At 65.6% G+C, this 25714-nt stretch overlaps 1 protein-coding gene across 1 annotated transcript in view; it reads left to right on the top strand.

Annotated features, from left to right (window-relative positions):
- SND1 (staphylococcal nuclease and tudor domain containing 1) overlaps nucleotides 1-25714 on the top strand; it is a 149475-nt gene that overhangs the window by 42494 nt on the left and 81267 nt on the right. Inside the window, exons 11-12 of the mRNA XM_067317608.1 lie at nucleotides 10107-10196; nucleotides 19980-20080. Coding sequence (XP_067173709.1) covers nucleotides 10107-10196; nucleotides 19980-20080 — 191 coding nt within the window. The remainder of the gene's footprint in view (nucleotides 1-10106; nucleotides 10197-19979; nucleotides 20081-25714) is intronic.

Genomic DNA, 25714 nt, shown 5'->3' with positions numbered 1-25714 from the left:
GTTGCTCCGCTGTGCAATTAACGTCCTGCCTAGCAACAGAACCGTCGTGGGTCGGAAAACCTCAGCCCATGATTTTAGGTGCTCAGTGAACCTGTCTCGCTGAAAGCTTAATTTTTCCTCCAGAAGCGTACGACTTTAGAAGCCTTTCTGCTCCGCGTGGGACGTAGTTACAGCCGTCGTCGCTAGCGACGTTCTGCTTCGTGGGCATGACGGTGTCGTGCGAGCAGGTTGAGCTCAGATCGCTGCCAGGCGGCGCCGAGGTGTCGCAAGCTTGCTGCAACCGCGCGGAGCAATTTGTGCAGCCTCCGAGGCTGCAGGGTGCCGGATTCGGCCGAGTAGACCAGACTGATGGATCTGATCCTGCAGCCTGGTCCCGGAGACCGGTGGGCTCGCTCCTACCGCGCGGCGGTGGTGGTGGCACGGACCTGCGGCAGGAGCGGGAGCGTTGCAGCCCGCACGCCGAGCCGGGCTTGCTTTTATACCTGCAGCCGCATCAGTGTCTGCAAAGGGGGAATAAGTGCTGCTGTGGGAAGCCGGCGGTGCTGTGTTTCAGCTCCGCGTTAACCGCATCCCCCCCCTGCGAGCGGAGGGGGCCGGGCTGCGTGTTAATCAAAGCTCCTTGCTCGAAGCCATCATGAATATTCCCCCTGCTATTAGCGCTGCTTTATGAAGATCCCTATTTAGTTGCTAGACATTTGAAGATGTGCTAAAAAGGCTCCGGCACGTCCCCCGCTCGCAGCCTCGGCCCACCTCCCCCCCCGGCGGGGGCGGCCCGCGCTCCGCGGACCTTCGCCGGCGGCAGCCGTCTCCGCTTCCCGAATGGCGGCCGCGGAGGGCGATGCGCGCCCGGCGCCGGCGGGAACCAGGGTGCCGACCCTTCCCGAATGGGGCGAGCCTGCGCTTCACCCCTGCGCCGAGCTCCTCCGGTCTCAGCGTGGCTCAGGCCCGCTCTCGCCTCCGAGGACCGGGCTCTCGCCGCCAGCAGGCAGGGATGTCTTGCCAGCGTGTTGCCGTAGCAGTCGAGCTCGGATGATCGTCAGCCGCCCAAACGCGTCATTCTCGCGCGGCTCTCGGCTCGGCGTCTCTTGAAAATTCCCGGTGCGCGGGGCAAAGCTGCTGGGAAACGGGCTTCCCGCACGGCAGCCACCCTCCTTCCGATGAGCTGCGTGCCGACGGCTCCCCAGCCGGACCGCTGCCCTGACGCTGCCGCGGGGCTGAGGGCGCCCGGGACTCGGCGAGCTTTGCACCGGGATGGTTTTGCTGCACCGTGTCTGCGCCGGAATACCCGGAGCGTGGCGGCATCCGGCCTTTTGGGAGGCCCCGCTCGCCTCTGCATCTTAACCTGCTCCATCAGGGCGGGCGCGGGCTAAATTCCCTCGGTTTATGGGTCAGCACCGCCTCCCCCCTGCCCGGGGAGCAGCGTGTCCGGCGGTTCCCCGCGGCGTTAGGGCAATAACGGCCCTGTTTGGGGCCGAGAGCCCAGGTAATTAAGGAGGGGCTGGTAATTAACTGGAGCCGTCGCCGTTGGGAGCGCGAGCTGGCTGGATCGGAGGCAAACGGGACAAATGCACCAACGCTCCGCTCATGCTGTTGTTGCTTCCCAAGCTTCCGTCGCCCCAAGCGTTTCCAAAGAGGAAAGTTCCTCCGGAGCGGGCGGAGGTGGGGGGCGGCAGTCGCCCCTCCACCGTGCTTCGGGAGGGTTACAAATGAGCGGGGCTTTTGCAGTCTCGTCTAAAATTCGGGTTAGCGGAGAGCTCTGGAAGAAAGGCCTTGTTTTTCAACCCTGGAGCGGCGCCTGCGACGCTTGCCGGGCGCTTCGCCTCGGTGCCGGGCGCCCGCGGCCCGTTCCAGGCTCCGCAGGGGCGGCGCGGACGGCGTTGCTCCCAGCTGAGATTTTGCAAGAATTTCCCACCGCCGAGCTCGGGGGCAGGATCAGCCCCGTTGCCTTTGGGACCGGCTCACGCTCCCCACGCCGGGTTTCGTCGCTGCCGTGGCCGGGCTGCTCTCGGCTTCGCTGAGCGCGTGTGTGGAGTTGCTCAGTTCTCAGCTCGGCGGTGGGGAGCGATGAATAGCTACCAAAGCACCCCAAACGCGCCTGGATGTTTGCGGTTTTCCAGTCTCCCGCGCGCTCCCGTCTCGGGACGCCCCGCAGCACGGCTGCCACCGGCGTGCAGCACCGAGCGCGCCGGCACAGCAGCGTGGGGCTCGCGGCTCCGAACCCGCTCCGGGGCAAGGGATGTGCCACCTAGGGACGCACACGGCCGTATGCAAGCAGCAGCGTTTTTTTCCCTTTTTTTCCTTTCTCGGCCCGCCTTGGCGCCGCACTGGCCGCGCGGATGCCCGGAGGCAATGAGAGTCAGTGCGGCGATGAGAGTCAGTGCGGCGATGAAGGCTGCCGGTGCGAGGCTTCGGGTGCTTCGTCCCCGCTCCGGCCGCCGCTATAGCGTCCTGCGGATCGGGTTATCGATGGGCCGAGGAAACGCCTTTAAGGGCCCGTGAGCCCTCTCTCCGTTTGTGAAACCGCTGAGGCTGAAGGCAAAGAGGAGTAATTGAAACCACCGTGGAAAGTGCTGCTTAAAACGTTTTGTAAGCCCTACGAGGGTCTGCGTTACGGCAAGCAAATGGATATTAAATGACATGAGTATTGAATATGGCAAGCAAATGAGTATCTTAAATCCAAATTAAATAGTGTAATTTCTCCATTTTCCGAGGGACAGAATCTTACCTGGAGATACGCGAGCTGTGGATGGTCTAAACTAAAGGAGGAATGGCATAAAAACACCGAAAAATCCCTTTCGGTGAAAATTTTCCGGTGGTGCTTTGGTGCCGGGAGGGCCGGGTCGGGCTGGGTGTCCCGGAGCTTGCCCGGCGTGGGGTGGGCAGCACGCAGGAGGCCCCTGCAGCCCCGTGCATGCATGCACCCACGCATGCACCCACGCATGCAGCCCGGCGACAGGGCACCTCGCGGCTTCTGAAGGGCTTCTTCGCTCCGAGAAGCCCGGAGCACCTTGCATTGGTCTGGGGCTCTGGGTGTCCCCTGGGTTGGATCTAGCTCTAAGAGGAGGTGAGAGTCGTTTAAAAGAGGATTCAAGCATTGTGGTTTCTTAAAATTAAAAAAAAAAAAAAAAAAAAGGAACTTCCAAACTTGCTGACTATTTTTATACATCTCAATTTCCTCATTAACGGTGACATTATCTGCTCGTCCGCGGAGAGGTGGCTCTTTGTCTGTGCGAGCCGCACAAGCACCGCCGGTTAATGAATTCCCAATTGATAGGTAATTTTGTACTTAAATGATTTCTTCGATGAGTTCCTCCGCGGCACTTGTGGAAAGGTCGCTGGGTTTCGTAGCGGTGCACGAGCGCGCTCCAGCGCTCCGGCCTGGGAGACGCGGCGGCGGCGGCGGGGCGGGCGAGCTCTCTGCCGAGGCTTTCTCGCCCGGAAACGCGCTCCTCTAGCGCCTGCGGAACAAAACCTGAGGTTGCTTGGGAATTCCTGCTGGTAGGAATCGTGATGGGTTGGACAGCGGCTTCCCTTGCACGGGGGAATCCCGTTTTTAACGCCGTAATTGGCAGCTGCCGATGGTGCCCTGGGCGAGCGAGCGCACCGGGAGCAGCAAACGCCGCCTTCCCTGGCAGGCTCCCCCGCGTCGGCGGTCGAGGGGGAGATACCCAAAGAATGTCTGTAATTAGCCCTGGCGTTTAATTTAATAAAGCAAGTCACTAAAAAACGTAAGCGTGCTGTATTGGAAAAGCAATGCACATAATTACAAATTGTCTTAATTCAGCGGAGGCGCAGGCACGGTTGTAACCGCCACGTAAATAACTTTTATTAAGGGCTTTTAGCAGCGGTGCCAAAGGCTGCAGCGCAGAGCCCCCTCGGGCACGGGGGGGGTGAGCAGGGGACGTGCCGCGGCGGGACGCCACGTGCCAGCGGGGCTCGGTGCCGCGCGGCTGGGACGCGTGCACCGAGCGGAGGCGTCCCGTGGCCCCGCTGTGCCGCGACAGCGCCTCGCTCCGCGCTGCTGCACTTGGGCTGCGGATGGAAACCGACCCTCTCCCGCGAGGAGCTGCCGACAGCCCCCTGGATCATCTCGCCGGCTGCACCAGCCGGCTGAGCCGTGCACGGGCCAGGACGGTCCAGCTGCACCATGCATGGGCCAGGACAGCCTGGCTGCAACATGCACGGGCCAGGATGGCCCGGCTGCTCCGTGCACAGTCCAGGATGGCCTGGCTGCTCCGTGCACGGTCCAGGACGGCCCGGTTGCTCCGTGCATGGGCCAGGATGGCCCGGCTGTGCCGCTGGCAGTGCCGTACACAGGCCAGGACGGCCCGGCTGCTCCATGCATGGACCAGGACGGCCCGGCTGCACCATGCACGGACCAGTGTTTGCAGCTTTTATTTTTGTTTTCCCGCTGGGAAAGCGATGGACATAATATTGATGATGCTCGTTTTCGATCCGGCCCATGGCTTTTCTGTTAGGGCCACGTTATTTCCCTGCAGACTGGGGCAGTGGAGGCCTCGGCTTTGCTGTGCGCGTTGCTCTGCTGGACCCTCTGCTGGGGGGGGGACCCTCCTCGCCCCCCCCTTTCAGGTGCTGCAGCCCCTCCGCGCCCGCTCTGTGCTGCCGGCGACTTGCAAAAAACGTGCGCTTAAGGGGCGCTGAGGCCGGGCAGGGACCGAGCGCCCGCTGCAAGGGAGGCGCCGCGCAGGCGATCTCCGAGCCGAGGACCCTTCTGCCGAAGAGCCTGCGGGCGTCGGCGCAGGCAGGGGCTGGGACCGGTCCGATATAGCGCTTCCTGCTTTGCACCCGGGAATCGGCGCCCGTTGATGCAAGCTGGGGACGCCGAGGCAGAAACGCCGGTTGCTCATTCGGTGCAGCGGCGGCCCCTCGGCCTCGTCTCCTAACGAGCCCCTTAGCAAGGTCCTGCAGCCCCCAGGGCTGCTGCTTTGCTTTGGCTGCTCTCGGCGCGTCGCCCGCTGCAGGGTGCAGGGTTTGCACGGCAGGGGAGCGCTTGGAGGGGCCGCCGGCGCGTCCTGCTGCCCGCGGAGGCGGAGAGCGGGCTCCCCGTCATCCCGCCACGTCTTGCCTCCCCCCGCTGCAGCCCCCTCGCTTGCACAAGCGCTGCCCGGATGAATGGGGTTCGGGGCGGTAGCGCTGCTTGCAGGAGCGTCGCCCACGCGGGTGCTGCTGAACCACGCGCGTGCCTCGACATCTTTGCAGAGCAGCGTTCCGGTGCGTTACGGAGCGGCTCCTCTGTCGTCGGTGCAACGAATTGCCCTAGGCTGAACAGTTAGCAACAGCTTGCCGGCGCTCGCGGAGGCCTCCTGCCCCCGGGGCTGTCTAATAAGCAAAGCTCAGGCTAGTCCCAGCAGGGGGAACGGGCTGTTCCTGTTCAGCGGTGATGATACGGTGCAGAGAGGGTGACACGCGGAAGGGCGCTCGGAGCTGCTTTGGAGAAAGAGAAATACAGGGGAGAGCGCTTCGGCCGTGGCGGGAGAGCCGTCTCCGCTGGAGGGGGGTCGCCGGCCCCGCGCAGCTCCCCAGGGATGCTGCTGCCCCGCGCCGTGGCGGCACCTGGCACGTTTCCACATCTGGCAGGTTTCCACATCTGGCAGGTTTCCACATCTGGAGTGGTTACAGGCTGCAAGGGGGCAGCGGGGAACGGGAAAGCATGGAAAAGGCGATCTGCAAGGTGCGACCGGTCACCTGCTCCTGCTGCCTTCGCTTTGCAGAATGAAACCCTCTGCAAAGAGTTAGCGTGGCCAGCGGCCGGCTTGGGATGCTGCCGGAGGGCGTCCCGGCAGGATGCGGTGCGTCGAGGGCTCTCCGGGCCGCTCCGCGCGGTGCCTGGCCACTGCTCTCCTCTGGCCGCCGGCACTCGCCGCGAGGAGCCACGAAATGCCCTGGCAGCGCCGCGCCGACCCGCTTCCACGCCGTTCGCCGTTTCGTTTTAAATAACGAGTCGGCTTGTTTTCCTGGTTCCCTGGAGACAGCACAGTCCGATCGATTCCTGCTTTAAAGCCTTCCGCCTCTGCTCCCCCGGCGTGAGGCCGCCCGGCCCCCCTCTCCCTGCAAACGACGCTCGATGCATTGACCTCCCTGCTAATAAAACAACTTCCTCGCCACGCACCTTTAATTAAATAACGCTAATGCGGTGGGGTTTTGGTTGTGGTTTTTTTTTGGAAGGGCTAACGACTTCCCTGCGGCAGCGGCTCCACTCGCTCCTCTCCCCGGGGCTGGCGCTTCCCGCTCCCTGCTCCGCGGGGCTGCGGGATGCAGCGGACGGCTGAGCGCCGCGGCTGCCACCGCCGCCTGCGAGTATCGGGGGCCGCTCATGGGAACGCCGCCGCCGCCGCTCGAGCCCTTGGCGCGAAGAGCAATTAAAACAAAAAAAGAAAAAGCAGCATCTTTGCGCGTGGGTATAATTGCCGGACGTTTGGTCGTCGTAGAGCCTAGTTAGCAACCTTGCTGTTATATCGATTTTTAACGTTTGCTTGCGAAACCTCAAACGTGCGTCCGAGCTCTTGAACGGCTTCCCGGAACGATCTGCCGGGCGGCTTCCACTCCGATATGAAATATCATTTTTACAGGCCGGCAAAGCGGTATTTAATGGCGGCTGACAGGGCGGTGTTTAAGGGCAATATGTATCGGACACTTAAATGCTTCTATTATCCGAGTGCTGGCACAGATCATTGCGTTTCAGCCGTTCGGGGAGAGGCGGTGGGTTCGTCAACGGCTGCGCGAGGCCGGAGACCCGCGCGGCGCTCTGAGCTCACTGCTTTTTCTTCCTCCTTTTTAAGGCAAACGTTTGCTTTTGTGCGATTCCGTGGAGAGCTGCGGCGGCGCTTTGAGAGGAGGCTTTTAAGCACTCGAGTGCTGGTTCCAGGACGGGCTTTTTTCCGCTTCTTGTTAATGCAAATAGAAATGGTTTAAGCAAGCCCAGGAAACCCCTGGTTAAAGGCAGCGCTGCCTGGAGAGCTTGGCTCCCGCCATCCCGTCGGTCCTGTCTAGCGGGATCACAGCAGCCAAGCCGGAGACACGCGGGGCAACGACTCCCGGGGATGCTTCAAAGCTCGGGCATGGGCTCCAGCATCCCAAAACCTGCCGGCGCGGGATGTTTCCCAGCGAACCCCGCCGGGTGCAACCAGATAGCTTCTCTGCTGCTTTTAATCGCAGTTGGTGTTGGAGCCCCCGGAGCCACGCTCGGAGCTCGGAGCTCGCTCCCGTCCTGCCGGCACCGCCGCGTTCCCCCCATCCTTCCTCTGCCCCTTCCCAAACACTGTGTTCAGTGGGATTAGGAACTTAACAGCCTGTGCCAGACAGACGCTTAAATAAGCAATAAATCTGGAGTTCGTTAGCGAGGATTAATTAGTGTTTGTACAGCGCTTTGCCTGTGCAAAGCAATAGACAGGAGCCGGAGTGGCGTTATTTACCTTGCAATTTTGCTGCGACCTTGCCGGAGCTCTGCAGAGCCCCGGAGCCCGCGTGTCCCTGCGGAGCCTGCATGTCCCTCCGGAGCCCGCGTGTGCCGGCAAATCGCGCTGCCGGAGCGTTACGGGTGGCAGCCGGCCGGCGGGTGCCAAGCTGCCGGCGTGGGGATGGCAGGATGGCGGGAGCATCCCCGGCGCTGCGGGAGAGCGGCGCAGCCCGGCCGTTACGCTCTGGGCAGAGCACGGCCACTAAGACACTGGAAAAAGAATCGGTATTTGGCACCGGAGGAGAAATCCCATCTCCGCCCGCCTCGCGCCCGGCTGGCCGCGAGTGCCGCAGGCTTGTGCAGAGGAGCTGCCGGTTCCCGGGCTGCCGTTCCGCACGAGGGAAGGGCTCTGAGGAGCAGCCTGGGAACGGCACCTTGGAAATGATAACTCTATCACAGCCTCATTCATTATGGGAAAACATGGAACGAAATCGCCGCTTGCTCTTTCCCCCATCTGACTCATTTCCTGCTGCTTTTGCCTTATCTCCTTCTTCTTGCTTTATTCCCCCCGGGATGCCTGGGCTCGGCGGCAGGGACATGCCGCGCTCGCTCCCTGCTGGGTTCTCATTCCGCCCATCCGCCTGCCTGCCTCGGGCCCGAGCGGAGCTGATTCCCAGCCCCGGAACCGGGAAGAGTCTTCCAGACTCAGGCAGGCCGGCAGGATGCGGTGCCAGGGAGCAGCCCGCAGCTCCGCACGGGACAGCGTGGGACGGGCGCTCCAGTTTGGGAGCTGGTAGCCCGGGAGCTGGTTGCAATCACCGCCGCGCCTGGCGTCTGCTGCTTCCCAGGCGGCCACAGCAGGACAGTCCAGCCGAAGGGGCCTGGAGCTGCTTGCAACAGGGAACCAGGCAGTGTGGGAGGATGGATGCGGGTGCAGCAGCCTCCCGGCAGCAGGATGCAAAACCACTCCCGGCAGGATGCTGCTCTCGGCGGGCTGCACCGCAGGCCGTGTTCCCGGCACCAAAATCCTGCGCTTTTGGCTCCGCCGCCAGCTCTCCTGCCTCGCTGCCACCCTCCCCGCCGCTGCGACGTGGGTCCCTGCACGGGCGCAGGCGGCTGCTGCCGGAGCCGGGCGCCCCTGTGCTCCGCTGGGCTCGAGAGCCAGCTCCAGCTCCTTGGAGCGTTTCGCGGGCGCCGGCCGCTGGATTCGCGCCGGAGGGAGGCGTGGGCAGCAGCTCCGACTGCGCGCTGCCACTCCCGGGGCGCCCGAGCTGGCCCTCCTTGTCCTAGCAAGCTCGCCGCTCTTCCCGCGGCGGTTTGAGCCGTAAGAAATAGTGCTGGGGCCGGGGGGGGGATCTGCTCGCGGCGCCGGGGTGCGGAGGGCCGGCTGCAGGGGTGCAAGGTGCACCTCAGTTTCCAGCGCTCCGGGCTCCTGGGATGCCCCCCGCAGCCCTGCGCGAACGGCCGCTCTGGAGAGCCTCCTCCAGCGCCGAACGCGGCTGCGCCTCTGAATCCGCCCGGGGTGTTTTGGGATGCGCTGCCAGAGCCATAGAGAGGGTCTCCCGGGGATGCTGCGCGGTGTCCCGGCCGGGGCCGGCAGTTCGGGCGCCGGTGCCGCTCGCGGTGCGGCTCCGTCCCGGTTCTGGGCTGGGCAGGACCCGAGCCCCCACGCCGTGTTGCTGCCCTCGTCCTTGCGGCACATCTGCACGTGCTTTTTCCTGCCAGGAGACCCTCCTGCCCGTTTAATGCGGATTGCTCGGGCCGCCGCTGAAAATCCCCGCGAGCGAGGCTGCGCCCGGGGGCAAAGGCTCCGCTGCAGGACGGGAGGTCGGGGCCCGCGGCGGGGCGCATCGTCTCCGGTGACACCGGTGCCTTAACGAGTCTTCCCCGGCTAGCGGGGGATTTGCTGCAAGCCCAGCGTGGGAGCCGCGCGTGCGGGGTCCGGCTGTGCTCCGGCTGGGAACGCCCATCCGCGCGATGAGCGTTTCCAGTGCTCAGGGCCCTGGTGCGAGGAAGCTCGAGCCGAGAGATTCGGGGTGCCCGGAGAAGAGGGGGACCCCGGCGGTGGCTTTGGTCCTGCAAACGGCCCCCGCGCGAGCAGGGGCCGTGCAGCCGCCTGGCACAGCTATCCTGATTGCGGCATGCGCTTAGCTTTTCCTGGAGCGGAGCCGCCTCGGCCGGGGCTGAGCCTGGCCGGAGAGCGGAGCCGTAGGGGTGAGCGGAGGCGCTCCCTGAGTCCCGCGGGGCATCCCGGCAGATCCGCCGCCCCCGATCGCCGCTCCGGCCCTTCCCGTTGGAGAGCTGCCGCTCGCGCTCCTGGGGGACGTTCGAGCTGCCGCCCGGCTCTGCAGGGAGGCTGTGGCCGCTGGCGCCGCTCCGGAGGCCTCCGGGTTGCCCCTCCGGGAGGATGGGTTTGGGCAGGATGCTCCACGTACCCCGCTTTGGGGAGGTGTGAGTGGCCCCGGCCTCGCAGTTGCATTGGCTTCGGGGCGCTCGCAGCCGAACGGGATTCGGGGCACGGCAGAGCTGGGGGGAGGAAACCGGGAGCGACGTCCGGATCAGGGGGCACATGCCGGGAGCGTTCCCACGGGGGACACTTTGGGGAGCCATCCCAGTGCGGGCAATGGCTCCCACTCCTGCTCCCGCTCAGCTCTCCCTGACTCCCCTTTTCCCTCCCATCCCGCTGCAGGACAAGAACCGGAAGCTGCGGCCCCTCTATGACATTCCCTACATGTTCGAGGCCCGGGAGTTCCTGCGCAAGAAGCTCATCGGGAAGAAGGTAAGAGGCGGACGGGGCCACGCCGGGAGCCCTCGCTCCTCCTTGGCACGGGCAGGCGCTCGCGAAGAGCCGGGATTTCTCCTCTTTCCCCCGATCCCACTGCCGTTGCTCCAGGCCTTTCGTGCCGGCGGTGCCTCGCACGGCACCTGCACAGGTTTATTTTTCCCTTTGTTTCCCTGGCATATTTTTCCGGGCTGGTTTAGAGCAGTTCGGGGGAATGAAGAATATAATGTGCGCTTAACTACCGAAGCACATGCTCAGGATGCAATTTTCAAATGCTCATAAAATGGTCAAATAAAATCAATTTCCTTCATGGCAAGGCAGCTCGCTGCTGCTCATTGAGGACTATTTCCATGCCTAATTGCATCTTGCCATTTCAGAGCCCTGTTTATATATTAAAAAAATAATAATAAAAAAAAAGCAGCTTGCGAGACTCTCATAATGGGAAGCCTGCCGCTCGCCTGACTCGCAAGCAGCTGCAAGGATGTTGCTAAGACATCTAAAAAGAGCTCAGGTCTCGGAAACTGAAAGCAAGCGGTGCAAATATCTGCTGAAAGAGGCGCGTTTTGTGCCGGGAGGGAGCCCCCCAGGGAGGGGAGCGGGGCACGGCGGCAGATGCCGCCCGCCGCGGCCCCGTGGCTGCCGTGCGGAGGCCGCTTGCAAGCGGCGAGCTTGCGTTGCGGCAGCGCCTGCTTCTGCGTCGCTCCCGGGACGCGCGGACCCCCGGCGGGGGCGCTTCTGCCGCGCCGGCGGCTCCCGACCTCCGTGCGTCTCTAATCCGGGCAAAGCCAGGGAGGTTTGCGCGGAGGCGGCGCGCTCGGCCGTGCTGCGGCGCGGTTGCTCTCCCGCCGCGCTCCGTCCGTGGCCCTGCAAGTCAGGCGCCCGATCGCCTCCGACGTCGCACAGTTTGCTTTATAAATATTTCCTTTGTCAGCTCCCCGTTTTTCACTTTGGATTAATCTGATTGAGTAAAGCGATGAAAAAAAGTCCTTTACGTTAATGATCGGAGCAGTCCCTCGAGGCTGGAAACGCGGTCTGATTCGAAGTGGCAGGCGCGCGCGGGGCGGCTTGCAAGCCGGGCGCCTCGGGGGGGGGCCGAGCGCCGGCGCGTGCAGGATGCCGAAGGACGGAGCGCGCCGTGGTTCGCAGTGGCTCCGGGTGTGCAGACGGGTGACGCCGGGCCGGGGGAGCACTCCCGACGCGCTCCGGCTGCTCCCGTGGGACCTCGGCACAGAGGGAGAGGGGGCGACGCGCCGCCGGCTGCGTTGATGCCCCGGGGCGAGCTGTGCCCACCGCGCACCCCGCGGCTGCGTCGCTCCCGCAAACCCGCTCGCCGTGTCCGGCTGCTGCTCTCCGTCGGAGGTCCCCGCCGGATGCTGCGGCCACCGGAGCTCCAGCCTGAGCTGCTGCGCCACCTCCGAGCGCTTCCGGGCTCCTCCTTGGACAGACGGACGAGAGGAGCACTGCTGCATCTCGGATGAGCAGTGCAAGCGGCGCCTTCCATCGCGGGGAACTTTAGGGCGGAGGGAGGTCGGGAAAGACCCACCGGCCTGTCTCGCTCCTCCCGTGGGATCTCCCGCGCAGCAGCCCGGCAGAAGGCGAGCTGATGTTTGGCTGCGGAGGGGGGCTCCGTGCACCCGGCCGGCCCTGCCGGCGCAGCTCCATGCCTTCCCGCTGCCTTCGACGTGCCTGGCAGGAGCCGGCGAGGCTCGCCAATGCGACGAGCCCTGGGAGGATCTCGGCTGGCAGCTGCTCCAGATGGATGTGCTCGTCCCGTTCGAGATTGATGAATTGGATATTAGGAATAATTAGGGCAGGATGAGTTTTTGCTCTCGCTGTTTCTGCTTCATCAGCTGCCTGCGCGGCCGCAGGCGCCGAGCGCGTCTGCAGGGCCGGGTGCCGCGCTCCCCTCCCGGCACCGTGCCGCCGGCTGGGCAGGGGTCTGGGCAGGGATTCGGGGTGGGGGGACCCGGGCAGGGCGACCTTGGCTGCTGGGTGCCATCCCCGTGCAGGGTGACCTTGGCTGCTGGGTGCCGTCCCTGCACGGGTGACCTTGGCTGCTGGGTGCCGTCCTGTGCAGGGCGACCTTGGCTGCTGGGTGCCGTCCTTGCACGGGGCGACCTTGCCTGCTGGGTGCCGTCCCTGCACAGGTGACCTTGGATGCTGGGTGCTGTCCCCGTGCAGGGCGACCTTGGCTGCTGGGTGCTGTCTCTGCGTGGGGTGACCTTGGCTGCTGGGTGCCGTCCCTGTGCAGGGCGACCTTGGCTGCTGGGTGCCGTCCCTGCACGGGTGACCTTGGCTGCTGGGTGCCATCCCTGCATGGGGTGACCTTGGCTGCTGGGTGCCGTCCCTGCACAGGCGACCTTGGCTGCTGGGTGCCGTCCCTGCATGGGGTGACCTTGCCTGCTTGGCTGGGATCCGGAGGGCCAGTGGGACACTAGAGGGAGCTGCACTTTAGGAATTTTGGAGCAGGACCCGCGCCACCCCATGCCACTCCGTCCCAGCGGAGAAGCCCCCGGCCCTTGCCGCAGGAGCCTGGGACCTGCTCCCAAGAGCATGGCCACCTCGGCACCGGGGCAGGGACCCTGCTGCTGCCTTCGCTCTGCCCTGCGCTGCCCTCCGCAGCCTCCGCATCCGTGCATCCCGCTTGCCCCCCCACCCTCGCGCCGGAGGGAACCGCTGCTGCTTCCCTGCGCCGAGGTGGCCGGGTTTCCCCGCCCCGGCCCGTGGAGCCGCAGGGGAACGGCTGTCGCTGGGCCCCTGCAGCGAAAATAAAGCATTGAAATAGCTTCCAGAAATAATTCCCTCTGTCCCCCAACCGCCTCCCAAAAAAGCACCGAAGGGAGAAGACGAAGAAATATTGCCCCGGTCCTGGCTGCTTCCTGTACTCCGGGCTTCTGCATTGGCCTGTTTGCTTTCGTTTTGCGGAGTACTTATCGCGTTAGTAATGGAGCTGGGCTGCTTTAACCACATTTGAATTCCCAGGGCCCTGGAGATGGAGAGAATATAATATATTTTCTCTCCTGCCCTTTCATCAAAGCAGCACGAAGCTTTATAAAGCGCCGATTTTTATGGCGCGTTGGTTCTCCCCTTAACAGGCCTCATTTGTTTTTCCCCGACTCTTCCGGTGGCTTTTGCTGCGCTCCGTCGGCCCGACGGCCGCCGAAGCTCCCGGCCCGGCGGGGAGAGGCGCCGCGAGCCCGGGGGAGCTCGGGGTCCCGGAGGCGCCCTGCTGCAAGCCCTGCTCCGAGCGGCTCCGTCCGGATGTCCTTTCCGAGGGGACTGGGACTCACTGGTGCTGCTGGGGGACTCCATAACTCCGATGCACGGGTTCGCAGAGCCCCCCCCCCCCCCCCCCAGCGAGCCCCAAATTCCCGCTCGCTGGAATTTGCCCCGTGGTGGCAGGTAAATCCGTCGCCGCTGCCTCCGCCCCCCGCTGCACGGCCCGCTGGCGTTCGGCTGCTGCGCTGCAACGCGGATTTGTTTGAAGCTGGCTCCCGCGACGGAATAAATCTCTGGCGCGTGTCAGGAACGGGGACGGCTCCCGCCGCACGGATGCTGCCTGTCGATTTTAGCGTTGGGCATGCACCGCCGTTAAGCAGCTTTTTTTAATTATGCCGGCGCGCAGGCAATTGAATAGAGTCTAAATGGGTGCTCCTGGCCCTTTCCTCTAATTAGCTCGGGGGGATTAATCATTTGGATGGAGGGGGATGGCACGAGATAACTCTCTGGAAAACGTCCCCGGCGCAGGGAAGCGGTTCCAGCGCCTGGCGCACGGGGCTGCGCGGCAGGCGAGCGGCCGGTGGCAGAGCCGCGGGGCCGGCGCTGGGCGTCCCGGGCAGGTTTCTAACGCCTCCACCTTTCTGCTCGGATACAGCATTTCCGAGATACCGAGGGTCTGGGGTTCCCGGACGCAGAATTCCCGGGGCGAGCGCTGCGGGCGTTCCCGAGAGCGGAGCTTGCAGTAGGCTCGCTGCTGGAAAATGCAGAGGACGGCCTTCGAACGGGGGAAACGTTTCCTCCTGGAACATCATCCTTCTCCGCTGACAGGCTTTTTTGCAGATTTTTTTTTCCCACTGACAGGCAATTTTCGCTGCGTCTTACTGACAGTGTGCAAACTCCGTGACAGCCGGCAGCAAGGCTGCAGCCGCTCCCCTAATGTAGTAATGAGGAGGGCGCAGCCCGGAGTTTTTGGAAAGTCCTGTCTGCAATTTCCATGGAGCGATACGGCCGGGAGCGGAGCCAGGAGCTCTGGCTCTGGGGAGCTTGCGTTTTCCTCCGGAGCCTGGCTATGCGTGGCGCTGTGGGCGTCCATCCGGACACAGCCCTGCGGAGCTCCCTGGGGGACAGGAAAAAAGTTAGAAAAGGGGATTTATCCGCGTGCAGGGCTGGGTGCGGGAGAGCGGCGGCGACCGCCGCGTCCCCAAACCATCCCCGGTGCCGGCTGAGAGGCGCCGCCAGCGTCGCGCGCCGTCGCCGCGGCGGTGCATTTACACGCGCGGAGCACCGGGAAGCGGCGGCCGGAGCGAGCCGGGTCCCCGCGGTGCCGGAGCCAGGGTGGCGCACCGGCGCGGGAGGCTTCGCAGGGCTGCGGCGCCGCGGCTGCTTCGGAGCGTGCGAAGGTGGGCAGGGTCGGTGTTCAAAGCCTGCGGGAGGCCTGGCCGCTCCCGCGTGCCAAACCAGGGAGGGATCTTCTCCCTGCTCCAGCTGACTTGGAACAAGCAGTTATGCGGATGCAAACAGGCAGGAAGGGAGCAGGCTGCCAGCGCGCTTAACTCATGACGCTGCAGAAGGCTGGAGCGGGGGGTGGGTGGAGAGCGCGAGCGCAGGGATATATTCGTCCCCGACGTAACGGCCAGAAACACGGGGCCGTTTCCTCTCTGCGCGTCTATTTTCTTCCTTTGGTGCTTTCTCAAACGGCTCCGCCAGGCACTCGCGCCGCGGCGCTGCAGCCCTGGTTCTCCTCGGCTCTCGCGGAGCCCCGGCGAGGGAAGGGCAGGCGCGTGCCGGGCCGGCGCGAGGCTCCGCTGGCGCCCGGGCAGCCCTGCCGCCCCTAAGGAGGGAGCTCAGGCGGGAGGAGAGGGCGCAAAGCCCCTCTGCAAAGCTGCGGGCCGGCCGGGGGCAGGAGTGTTGCCGTGCCGTGGCAGCCTTGCAGCGTCGCAGCCATGCATCCTTGCAGCCATGCAACCTCGCCGCCTTGCAGCCATGCAGCCTTGCAGCCTCACTGCCTTGTGGACTCACAGCATTGCAGCCTCACCGCCTTGCAGCGTCGCAGCCTTGCAGCCATGCAGCCCCACACCCTTGCAGCCTCACCACCTTGCAACCATGCAACCTCGCAGCCTTGCAGCCTCACCACCTTGCAGCCTCACCACCTTGCAGTCTTGCAGCCTTGCCACCTCGCAGCCTTGCAGCCTCACCCCCTTGCAGCCATGCAACCTCACACCCTTGCAGCCTCGCCACCTTGCAGTTTTGCAGCCATGCAACCTCACAGCCTTGCAGCCTCACAGCCTTGCAGCCTCACTGCTTTGCAGCCTTGCAGCCATGCAGCCTTGCCGCCTTGCAGCGGGCGCAGCGCTCCGCAGCTCGGCTGGGCGCGCGGGCGGCCGTTCGTCACCGGGCCGTGACGTGGCAGCTGTTTAGCGTGCCACGGCGCTGCCGAGCCGTGAAGGAAGCGCCGGTCCCGTTGGGCCCTATTAGGAAGGGGCTGAACCTTCGACTGCCCTCTCCGTCTCCAGCCAGCTAACGCGTTCTCGTTAGGGAGCCGCTGGAGCGCTGTCGGTGCCGAGCCGCCCCGGCTCGCGCCTGAAGCGCTGGAGAGGCTGGAGAGGCTGGTGGCGGAGCAGGCGCGGGGCCCCGGGCTGGCGGGACCTGCTGCCCAGCCCCCGCTGCCCCTCGCTGCCTGCTTGCGGCTCCTCTCCTCTTGCAGCCGGTCCAGCGGCCGCTGTGCTGCGGGCACCACGTGCATCTGCCTGGCGCCCCGCGCTGGCCTTGCAGCTTCGCTCGAGCCCGGAAAGCCGCCGCAGCGTGCCGCAGGCTGCGGAGCCAAGTTTCGGCGGGTCGCGCAGCAGGCAGGGCTGGGAAAGGCTCGCGTTTGCCCGCTCGGTCGTGATGGGGCGGGCGGTACGTGCAAGCGCTGCGGCGGGGAGCTTGGAGCGTGAAGCTCGCCGCGCTAATCTGCCTCAATTAAGTTAATCTTGCCGGAGGGCCGCAGGCGGCGCCGATGGGGCTCCTGGGGGAGAAGGGGCCTGATTCAGCCCCGGCTTCCCTGCAAGACAGGACGCTGCTGCTCAGCGTCTTAATGCCTCCGCTGGCACCGCCGGCTCGGCCACGGCAGAAGCCCCCAGCCCCCCTGCCCCGGGTTTCTCTTGCAGCAGCCAGGCTGGAAAGGGACGGGGGCAGCGGGAGTCTGTGGGCTCAGGTGCCCCCAGGGAATCGAAACGTGCTGAGGGAAGTCCCGGGGGGCTGCAGGTGGGAGAAGCCGCAGCCTTGGCCCGGCCTGGGTGCTCCCCCCGGCAAGGTGTGGGAGCCGTGCCCGGGGGCAGGTCCGGCTCCGAGCACAGGCGCGCTCGAGGCAGGCACCCGGCGCGGGGCTCTGCGGCGGCTAGCAGGGCTCCGGGGCTCGTCCCTGGGGCACCCTGCTGCTTTGCAGCACGAAGACCATGCCATGCCGCTTTGCAGTGTGGGGGCCACTCCGTGCTGCTTTGCAGCGTGGGGACCTTGCCATCCTGCTTTGCAGCGTGGGGACCTTGCCATCCTGCTTTGCAGTGTGGGGACATTGCCATGCTGCTTTGCAGTGTGGGGGCTATGCTGTGCCGCTTTGCAATGCGGGGGCCACACTGTGCTGCTTTGCACCACAGGGGCCACACCGTGCCGCTTTGCAGCATGGGGACCTCGCCCTGCCGCTTTGCACCGAAGGGGCCACTCCGTGCCGCTTTGCAGCGTGGGGACTGTGTCGTGCTGCTTTGCAGCATGGGGACCACGCTGCGCCGCTTTGCAGCACGGGGGCCACGCCATGCCGCTTTGCAACGCGGGGACCGCACGCTGCCACTCTGCCCCAGCAGCTCCCGAGGCTGCAACGTGCTGCGCAGAGCCGGGCACGTGCTGAAGGCTGGCTTAGGCAGAGACGGAGCTCGTACCCCAGGGCTTGGAGGTGGAGAAGGGCTTAAGCAGGACGCCGTGTTTTTCCTTCTCCCTCCCCGAGCCTGCACAGCTCGAGGAGGCGGAGAGGGGGGTGCTGGCGTGCGCAGCGGACGTCACGAGCCGCGTCCCCGCTGCCCCCGGGCCTCGGCCCAGGCCGGCGAGCCGGCAGCGGAGAGGTGGCAGGGGAGGGCTCAGCCCGCACGGCGGCGCGGGTCCGGTGGCAGCAGCGCGTCCTGCCGATGAAGACGACCGGTGGGAGCGCTCAGCCTGCTGGAAAAGGGAATATTGCTTTATTGCCTGGGCGCCGCGGAGCCACGGCAGCTGAGCGGAGCGCTCCGGACCGGGCACGCGGCGTGCGCAGGGCGCGCTCGCCCGGCAGCCTCGACGTGTCCGTGTTCCCCCCGCTCGGCCGAGCCGCCCCGGCGGGGTTTGCGCCGAATCCCGCGGAGGGAATGACCGGGGCGAGCCGGAGACTCGGTGCAGCCCCGTGCGCGCCCCGGCCGGCACGTGCGGCGCCGCGGGAGGCCGGGGCCGCGCCGGCGGGCGGCTGCTGCAGATGGCAGGGGTGGGTGGCAGACCAGACTTGCTCGGCTATAATTACTGCCTGAAACGCCTGCGGATCTCCGATCCCTTCTTTCCCGCAGGCTCCCGGCGGCTATTTTTACCCTCGCTGCGAGCTCCTGCCACGTGCCGGGACCGGGAAGGGGAGCGGGCCACCCCGGCCCCGAGGCCGCCCGGGTGCTGCCGGGAGGGAGCCTTTCCCTCCCTGGCTTAAACCTCTCGGTTTCGGGTGTCGCGGGCTCCCACACGGTGCGGAGGGAAGGTCGCCCGGCGAGGGCTGCCCTCCCGTGGCTGGGGACGCGGGAGCAAGGATGCTCCAGGCCGCTGGGGTGGGAGCGGGGACGCGGCTCCCGGGGCTTGAATACGGACAGCCCGGATTTGGGATGGAGGGTGGTCCGGAGGTGACGGTGGGGGCTGCAGGCGCTGCCGGAGCCCGGGGCTAGCGGTGCGGGATGAGGGCAATCCGGTGCTGAGCCAATTACGTGCTATATAGCCGGTCCCTGCAGATGTGTGGTGCAAAACATGAGCTTAGGATGTGCTTTTTTGGATGTTTTCTCCGTTTAATTGCTATTAGCTAGCAACCCCCTGCGAGGATGCCGAGGAGGGAAGATTGCACGAGGTGAAAGGATGGAGGCAGCCCTGCCCGAGGGGCTGCGGGGAATTAGCGGCGAGGGGACCAAGCTGCTAATTACGTGCAGGTTTTAATTTCTGGTTTGCAGCAGGCTCCCGCTGCCGCGGCTCCGCCGACTGCTGCTCCTGGAGCCCCTTTAGGGCTCTTCGATGCCGTAGCAGCGCGGAGGGGCTGGGTAGCAGCACGGCGGGCGCCTCCGTCGCCCCTCGCGTCCCGGGCGCCTGGTGCATTTTTTTGCATGCATGGATTTTGCATTCCTGCAAATTCCGCTCGTTTAAAAAGCGAGGCTCATAAGGAGCCGACAGTTTGCAAGGGCTCGCGAGGCGCTTTCTTGTAGCGCCGAGCTTGAGCCCGGCCCGTCTCCCGCAAGCCTTCGGCAGGGCTGAAAGCGGGAGAGCGGGCAGGACGCACGCAGGGCGCAAAGGGAAAAAACCCCTGGAAGAAGCGCGGTGCAGCGATGCTGCCCCATGGCAGGGCTGGGGAGGGGGAGACCCGTAGGGAAGCAGCCCGGGGACCTTCCCGCGGGTCTCCCGTTAGCCTTGGGGGGGGAGCAGAGCTCTCCGTGTGCCGGGCGGGAGAAGACCCGGGTTCAGTGTCGGTTAAAGGCCGGAGGAGGTTGCTTTTCTGAGTTAGCAAAGCCGCGGGATGAAGCTGGATTTCCCTGGAACCGTTGGGTGTAGGAATGTTGTCCCGCGGGTTTGCCACGCATCCAGCCGGGAGACACCGGCTTTGCAGCCGGGGAGGCCGGGGGTGTCGCGGTGCAGTGGGAATGTGCGGGGGAGGGGGGGGCCGGGAGGATGGGGAAAGGGGCCGAGCGGGCACGGAGGAGGGAGGTTTGGATGCGCAGCCTCGGCGTTTTGGAAGACGGGCCCGGCAGTGTCTCCCGGGAGCCGGTGGAGACTCGCAGTCGGGAGGAAACCTGACTCCGAGGCTCTGCTGTGGCCTTGCGCTGCCTTCGCAGGTTTCCCCCGCAAAAGTCCCCGCGCAGGGACCTCGCAGACCTGGCACGAGACGCCAGCGCTGCTTCCTCCTAATGGGTGATGCCCGGGAGCTGCGCGTCTCCGCGCCCGCCGGCTCGCTCCCAGCCCCGGCTGCAGGCTGGGAAGCAGTGATCCAACGCGTTGCACCCGGCCGACGGGCGAGTCGTCTCCCCGAGCCGGAGCCCTGCTCGCTCGCGTGCATCGGCACTGCGGCATCCCCCCGTGCACGCTCCAACGGGAGCGACCGCCCTGCCGGAGAGCGCTTGTCGCCCCGTGCGGTGGGAGCAGCTCTGGGCGCACCGGGGTGTTTCGGGGGTTTTGCAACGGGGGTGGGGGGCTTTGCAAGCAGCCGTCCGGCAAAGGGACCCTTCAGCCGGGCAGGGCGAGGGTTTGGGGGTGAGCGGGGGGCACGGGGGGGCTTCCCGGCGGCGCCTCGCAAACCCTGACGCCGCGCGTGTCTCTCTTGCTCAGGTGAACGTCACGGTGGACTACATCAGACCGGCGAGCAGCGCCACCGAGACCGTGCCCGCCTTCTCCGAGCGCACCTGCGCCACCGTCTCCATCGGAGGGATGTAAGTGCGGAGCCGCGACGCGCCTCCCCGCGGCTCGGCCCCCAGGGCACCGCGCGGGCGTCCCACGCCTGCCCTCGGGCCCTTGCTCCCGCCGGGGAGCCGGGGCTCCTCCTGCCTCTCCGCCGCGCCGCCTTGGAGGGTAACTCGTGCGCCTTGCGCTGGCGGGGCAGCGTGGCCGCGCGGCAGCGTCTCCGGGAGCCGCGTAGCCATGCTTTGTCATAGGCCCTTTTTTTTTATTTTTTTTCCCCGTAGCAGCTATTTTGGAAAGCAACCAAAGTGCTTCAGCTCTGCGCTTTTTTTTTTCCTTGTTTTTTTTTTTTTTACATTAATCCAAGGTCTGTGAAAGCTGAAGAGCCGCACGCTGCACGGAGGGGGGGAGCGTAGCTGTGCTGAATTGGGAACTGGAAAGCTTCCTGTTACCCGGTTTTATTCTAATTACGGCGCTCGCCGAGTGACCTTTGGCTGCGCTCGTCTCGCGAGTGGGTTTAATTTCCGCTCCAGCGGCACGTTGGGTGCAGCCCGGAGTGCGACGGGGCGCCGCGGGCACGCCGTGGGGGGGGCTGCCCTGCCCCGGGTGCTCCCGTGGCATCCTGCCCCGTGCATCCCTCGGCGGGAAGGCCGGCACGCTCGCCGGGGGCGAACGCGTGACCGTGGGAGCGCAAAGGGTTTCCCCGGGAGGCAGCGGCGCGGCGGATGGAGCATTCCCCCCCTCCCTGGCCATGCTGCGCTCTTGCGACGGCAGCGATGCGCCGGCGGCTCGTTCGAGCCGGAGAGAGACGGGAAGGGGGGGCCGGCTCGGCCCGCGGCGCCTGGCTTGGTGGCTGCCGGTGGATTGGAGCCGGTGCTGCCTGCGGAGGGGCAGAGCGGGCTGCTGGGCTCCTCTTCGGAGAGGAAGGCTGGCTGCGGTTGCCCGGGGCGAGCGGGCCGGAGGATGCTTCGGCGGGAGGCCGGGAGCCTGCCGTCGCGCCCTGCGCCTGGAGGCGGCAGTGCCGGTGCTGCGGCCTCCGGAAACCTCATTTCTCCCCTAATAAATTAGCATCCTCTTCCCTCGCCCCGGCTCGGCGCGCGCGCGCGTTGCAACGCCGGGGCTGCGCGCTGTCGTCCTCAGCTGGGTGGCTGCCGCCGTGCCAAGCCGAGCCAGCAGCCTCCTCGCAAGCGGCTTGTCCAAAGCGATCGGGAGCTGCGATCCGAGCGAAACCTTCCCTCGCTGTCACAGGGCGGCACGTCAGGGCAGCGCGGACGGCTGTCGCTCCGGGCGTTCCCGGCCGACGGGGGCTCTCCGCACCGCTTTGCTCCGTGCGCGGCGTGGTGGAGAGCCCAGGGCTTTTGCATTTCCATGCTTGCAAGGAGCTGCCTCCTGCTCTTAGTGTCTCCAGCTGCAAATTGCTTGCAAATAGCTTCTGAGTTGGATCCCTGCTTTGGGAGCAAAGCTGATGTGAATTTGCAGGGCCGCTGGTCGGGTTGACTTCGTTGGCATGATCGGATGCCGACGCTGGGAGCTCGCTCTGGAGCGGCTGCCTGCGGTGTGGAAGCGGCACCTCCGTCCTCGGGGCTGGTTCCCGCACGCGCTCACCCGGTGCAGCCAGCGGCCACGGCTCGGAACAGCCTTTTGCTCCCAGCTCGCCGCAGCCCCGGTGCATCGGCGCGCGGAGGGGGCCCGCGCGAGCCGGGGGCTTTCGAGCTGCTGCCGCTGCTGCTGTGCGCACCGCGGCCGGCAGACAGAGCCGGGTCTGTGCGCACGGCCCTCGCCGCGCTGGGCGGGAGCCGGGAAGAAAGCCCGGCTTGTCCGCCTGGCATCCGGGGCTGGGCTGCGCCCGCTTGGCAGTCGGAGCACGCGTGTCCCGGCGCTGCCACCAGGCCGGACGGCTCCTCCCGGGGCCCCGGTGCTTAATCGCCTCCTGATTGCCGAAGCCTTGGGATCCCTTATTCCCTCTTTGCGGGAGCTGTCGCCCTCGGTGCGGGGGTCCCCGCTGCCGGCTTGGAGCAAGCGCTTTGCCGTGTTTCTTCCTGCGCTTCGGGCTTGGGGGGCTGCAGCGCAATCCCAGCGCTCCCGGCTGATCCCTGCCCCAGCCCTGCTCCGTGCCTGGCCAGGTCCCGGCCACAGTACCGGACCTGCGTTGCCTGTAGACAGGCTCCAAGCCGGCAGCGCTGGCTCCCGGCGTCGCTGTGCTGTTGTCAGCATTAATAGCTGTTGCTCCGGCAGCGCCGTTCCGGCCTCTTGTTTCCCTGTCGAACACAGGTAAGGTCAGAGATTGTCACTCTGCCGTCACAGCAGTGCTGTGTGCGGACACAGAGCAGGGCTCCAGAGCCCGGAGGTGCCTCCCGGGCTGGGTCCTGCCCTGGAGCAGTCTGTGCTCCCAGTGGAGGCATGGGACACCGGGCTCCGGGAATGCCAGGAATGCCCAGGCACCCGCACGGCGCTGGGGAGGGACCCGGGGCGACGGGGCAGGTCTGCAGCGACCAGCAGCAGCGGGTGCCTGCGAGAGCTCTGGGCTGCGGCTCCTGCTGCTGCGCGCTCACGCCGGCCTCGGCTCTTTGGGAAGGCTGCGTGGCCTCCCGTAGCATCCCGAGGCATCCCATGGGCTCCCGCAGCATCCCGCAGCAACCTACTGCATCCCATGGCATCCCGTGGCATCCCATGGGCTCCTGCAGCATCCCATGGCATCCCACAGCATCCCTCAGCTTCCCCTGGCATCCCACAGCATCTCCTGGCATCCCTTGGCACCCTGCAGCATCCCGTGGTATCCCACAGCATCCCGTGGCACTCCACAGCATCTCGTGGCATCCCGCAGCATCCCGTGGCTCCAGGCCAGCGGTGCAGGCGGGTGCTGGCCCAGGGGTGGCGCGGGAGCCCTCTGGCCCCGGGCTCGGGGCTCGGGGCTGCGCTGATGTCCCAGCTGCCTCCGGAGCGGCGTGGTCCTGGGCTGGGGGCTGGGACGTCGCTGTGCTCGGAGGACCCCGGCGCAGCCCTGTGCTCCCGCCTTTCCGGAGCCCACACTGGCATCCAGACCGGGCCCAGGCTCGGATGCCGTCATTGGAATCGGTTTCGGACGTAGAGCCTGGCTGCTACACGTGGGTGATGAGTCCTTTGGCAACAGCCCGTCTTTGGGGCGGTTTGGGGAGCCGGAGGGTCCGGAGCGCTGGCCTTCGGGGCTCGGCAGCGCGGGAGCATCCGGCTCCCGCCGGCATCTCCGCTTTTGCTGTTTGCAGGCTGTTAGTGACTCCTCCGTAGGGGAGAAAGAGCCGTTTCACCCCAAAATAGCGGGGCGCCCCGAGCTGTGTGCACCGCTGGCCAGGCCGTTACGGGGGCTCCGGGCTGCAGCAAGGCGCAAAAGCCATTGCAGCGACCCGGGAAGGCAACGCCACCGGCAGCGGCTGAATGCGACTGTAAGGAGGCCCTGGAATTGCAAACCAATGGAAGCGAGACGTGGGGGGGGGGATTATCCGGGTGCTTTCCCTGCCTGGCCGCGTTTCCCTGCCAGTGCGCGTGCCGCACGCGGGGGGCGTTTCGACAGCACGCAGCTCTCCAAAGCAAAGAGCAACCTGAGCGGCTGGAAGGAGAAGTTTCCCTTGAAAAACTTCCCGCTGGATTTTCTGGGGAAAACTGTGAAATGAGTTGCATGTTGCTGAGGAGCGTGGGGGGCGGCTGGGGGAGGGAGCTCGCAAATGACCACTTTTCACTCCGCCCTTCTTTAAGTGGCAAAAGCTATATTTCACGGCCTAATAAGATTTTCCCACAGCAACCAGCTTCTCATCCGCGTCTTCATATTCCTGTTCTTTAATCTGGGCTTAACTGGGGGATGCATCTTCTCCCTTTGCTTTGGCTCCAGCTCCCCTTTCCAAGTGCTTTTATGTAAAGCAGGGAGCAGCATGGGCGGAAGCCGCTCCGGGCTGTTCGTGCCAGCTGGAGGGGACGCCGGCAGCCTGTTCGGGCCCCCGATGTGACCTTGCCCTTCACGGGGCTGGGGACAACTGGGTTCCCACGTGCCGTATCTGCAGAGGCTGTCAGCGGAGGAGGAGGAGGAGAGGGAAGCAGGCTTTTAACATGACTTTTAGTTCAGATTCAGATTTTTTTTTCCTTGAAGCTGTATCATTTCCCCCCTCTTGCTTGTCCTCTTCAGGGCAGAGCCTCCTTTCTAGGCTGGCCTGAGCCTGCGGAGGAGCGCGCAGCCGTTTTCCTTTCGCCGTGCCTATGGGGCTGCGAGCGTCGCCTTTCCCAGCGCGGGAGCAGTGCGAGCGGGGCCGCCGCGTTCAGCTGCAGCTCTTCTGCGCCGATGCGCGGCCAGGTGCCCGCTGCGGTGCACCCGTTGCAGAGCACCCGTTGCAGTGCACCTGCAGTGGTGCACCCATTGCAGTGCACCCATTGCAATGCACCTGCAGTGGTGCACCCATTGCAATGCACCTGCTGTGATGCACCTGCAGTGGTGCAACCCATTGCAGTGCACCCATTGCAGTGCACCCATTGCGGTGCACCCACCACTCCTCCCTGGGTGCCCGGCAGACGGGACAGAGCGGCCCAGGCCCTGTGCCGGGAGCAGAGGGAAGGGGAGCCTGCGAGGGGAGCGAGCTGCGGTGCGGGGCAGGGTGAGATGGGGCAGGGGAAGGCAGGGAGCCTCCTGGCTTCCAGGTCCTCGAGCTGAGCTGCACCCGGCCGCGTGGCCGGATCGGGCCGGCACACCACCAACAAATGGCGGAGCTGGGATTTCCAATTCACAAGGTCAGCTCAACAGCTCCAAACCTTGAGAGTTGCCGGGCTGTCTGGGGTTTGCAGCTCTGAATTTTTCTTTTTTTCACCCATAAGACATGGAAATTCATGCTTTTGGTTATTAACGATGCCGGGAAGCTTGCACAGTTCTGCAGGCTCCAGCAACAGGTCCTGAAGCAGCTAAAATCTTGAGTGGCCTGGGGAGGGTGAGCGGGGGGTCACTTTTCACTGCCCTGTCCAGTATAGGGAGCATCAAAGGAAGCCAGCTGGACGAGGAGGAGGAGGGAAGCGGGGTGGCTGCGGCGGTTCCTGCGGGAGGGGCCCAATCGGGCCCCGGCTTCACGTTTTGGGCACGAGCCCGGCGAGGGGGCGATGCCGCGAGGCTCGCTGGCGCGGCGGGCGTTTCGCCGCCGGTGGCAATGCCAGGGCTTGCTGCCGCGCGGCGGACAGTGCTCAGCCGAACTGGGACCGAAGCCCGGGATGTGCCGGTTTGCCTGTTTGCACGCGTTTTGGAGACGCGCGTTTCCCTATCCGCGGTCACCTGCCCCCTGAGCGTCGCTGATCGGCAGCGGGACACGTTGCTCCTGGGCAGAGCCCAGACCGTTTTCCAGGTCGGGGCCGTGCCGAGCTCGTCGGAGGGTTTCGGCACAGGGAGCCCTGCGGCCGGGGCTGTGACGGGGGTCTGCCAGCCCCGGCAGGGAAAGGCAGCCTGGAGAGGCGGCTGCAGCCCTGGAGCTGCACGGGGGGCTGCTGCCGCCCCGCATCCGTCTCCCCTGCAAAGCAGGGTAGCGATTCCGGCCTTCTGCTCCTGCTCGCTGATGCTCAGCTCCGGGAATGGTCTGGCAAGCGAGGAGGCAGAGCATCCAGCGAGGGGGCATTGCACGGGCCTTTGCAAAGCCGAGGGGTCAGCGGAGGCCGGGAGCCCGCTG

The sequence above is a fragment of the Apteryx mantelli genome, chromosome 1 (assembly GCF_036417845.1).
Source record: "Apteryx mantelli isolate bAptMan1 chromosome 1, bAptMan1.hap1, whole genome shotgun sequence".
NCBI classification, from domain to species: Eukaryota; Metazoa; Chordata; class Aves; order Apterygiformes; family Apterygidae; genus Apteryx; species Apteryx mantelli.
This window is presented reverse-complemented; position numbering and strand designations above follow the sequence as displayed.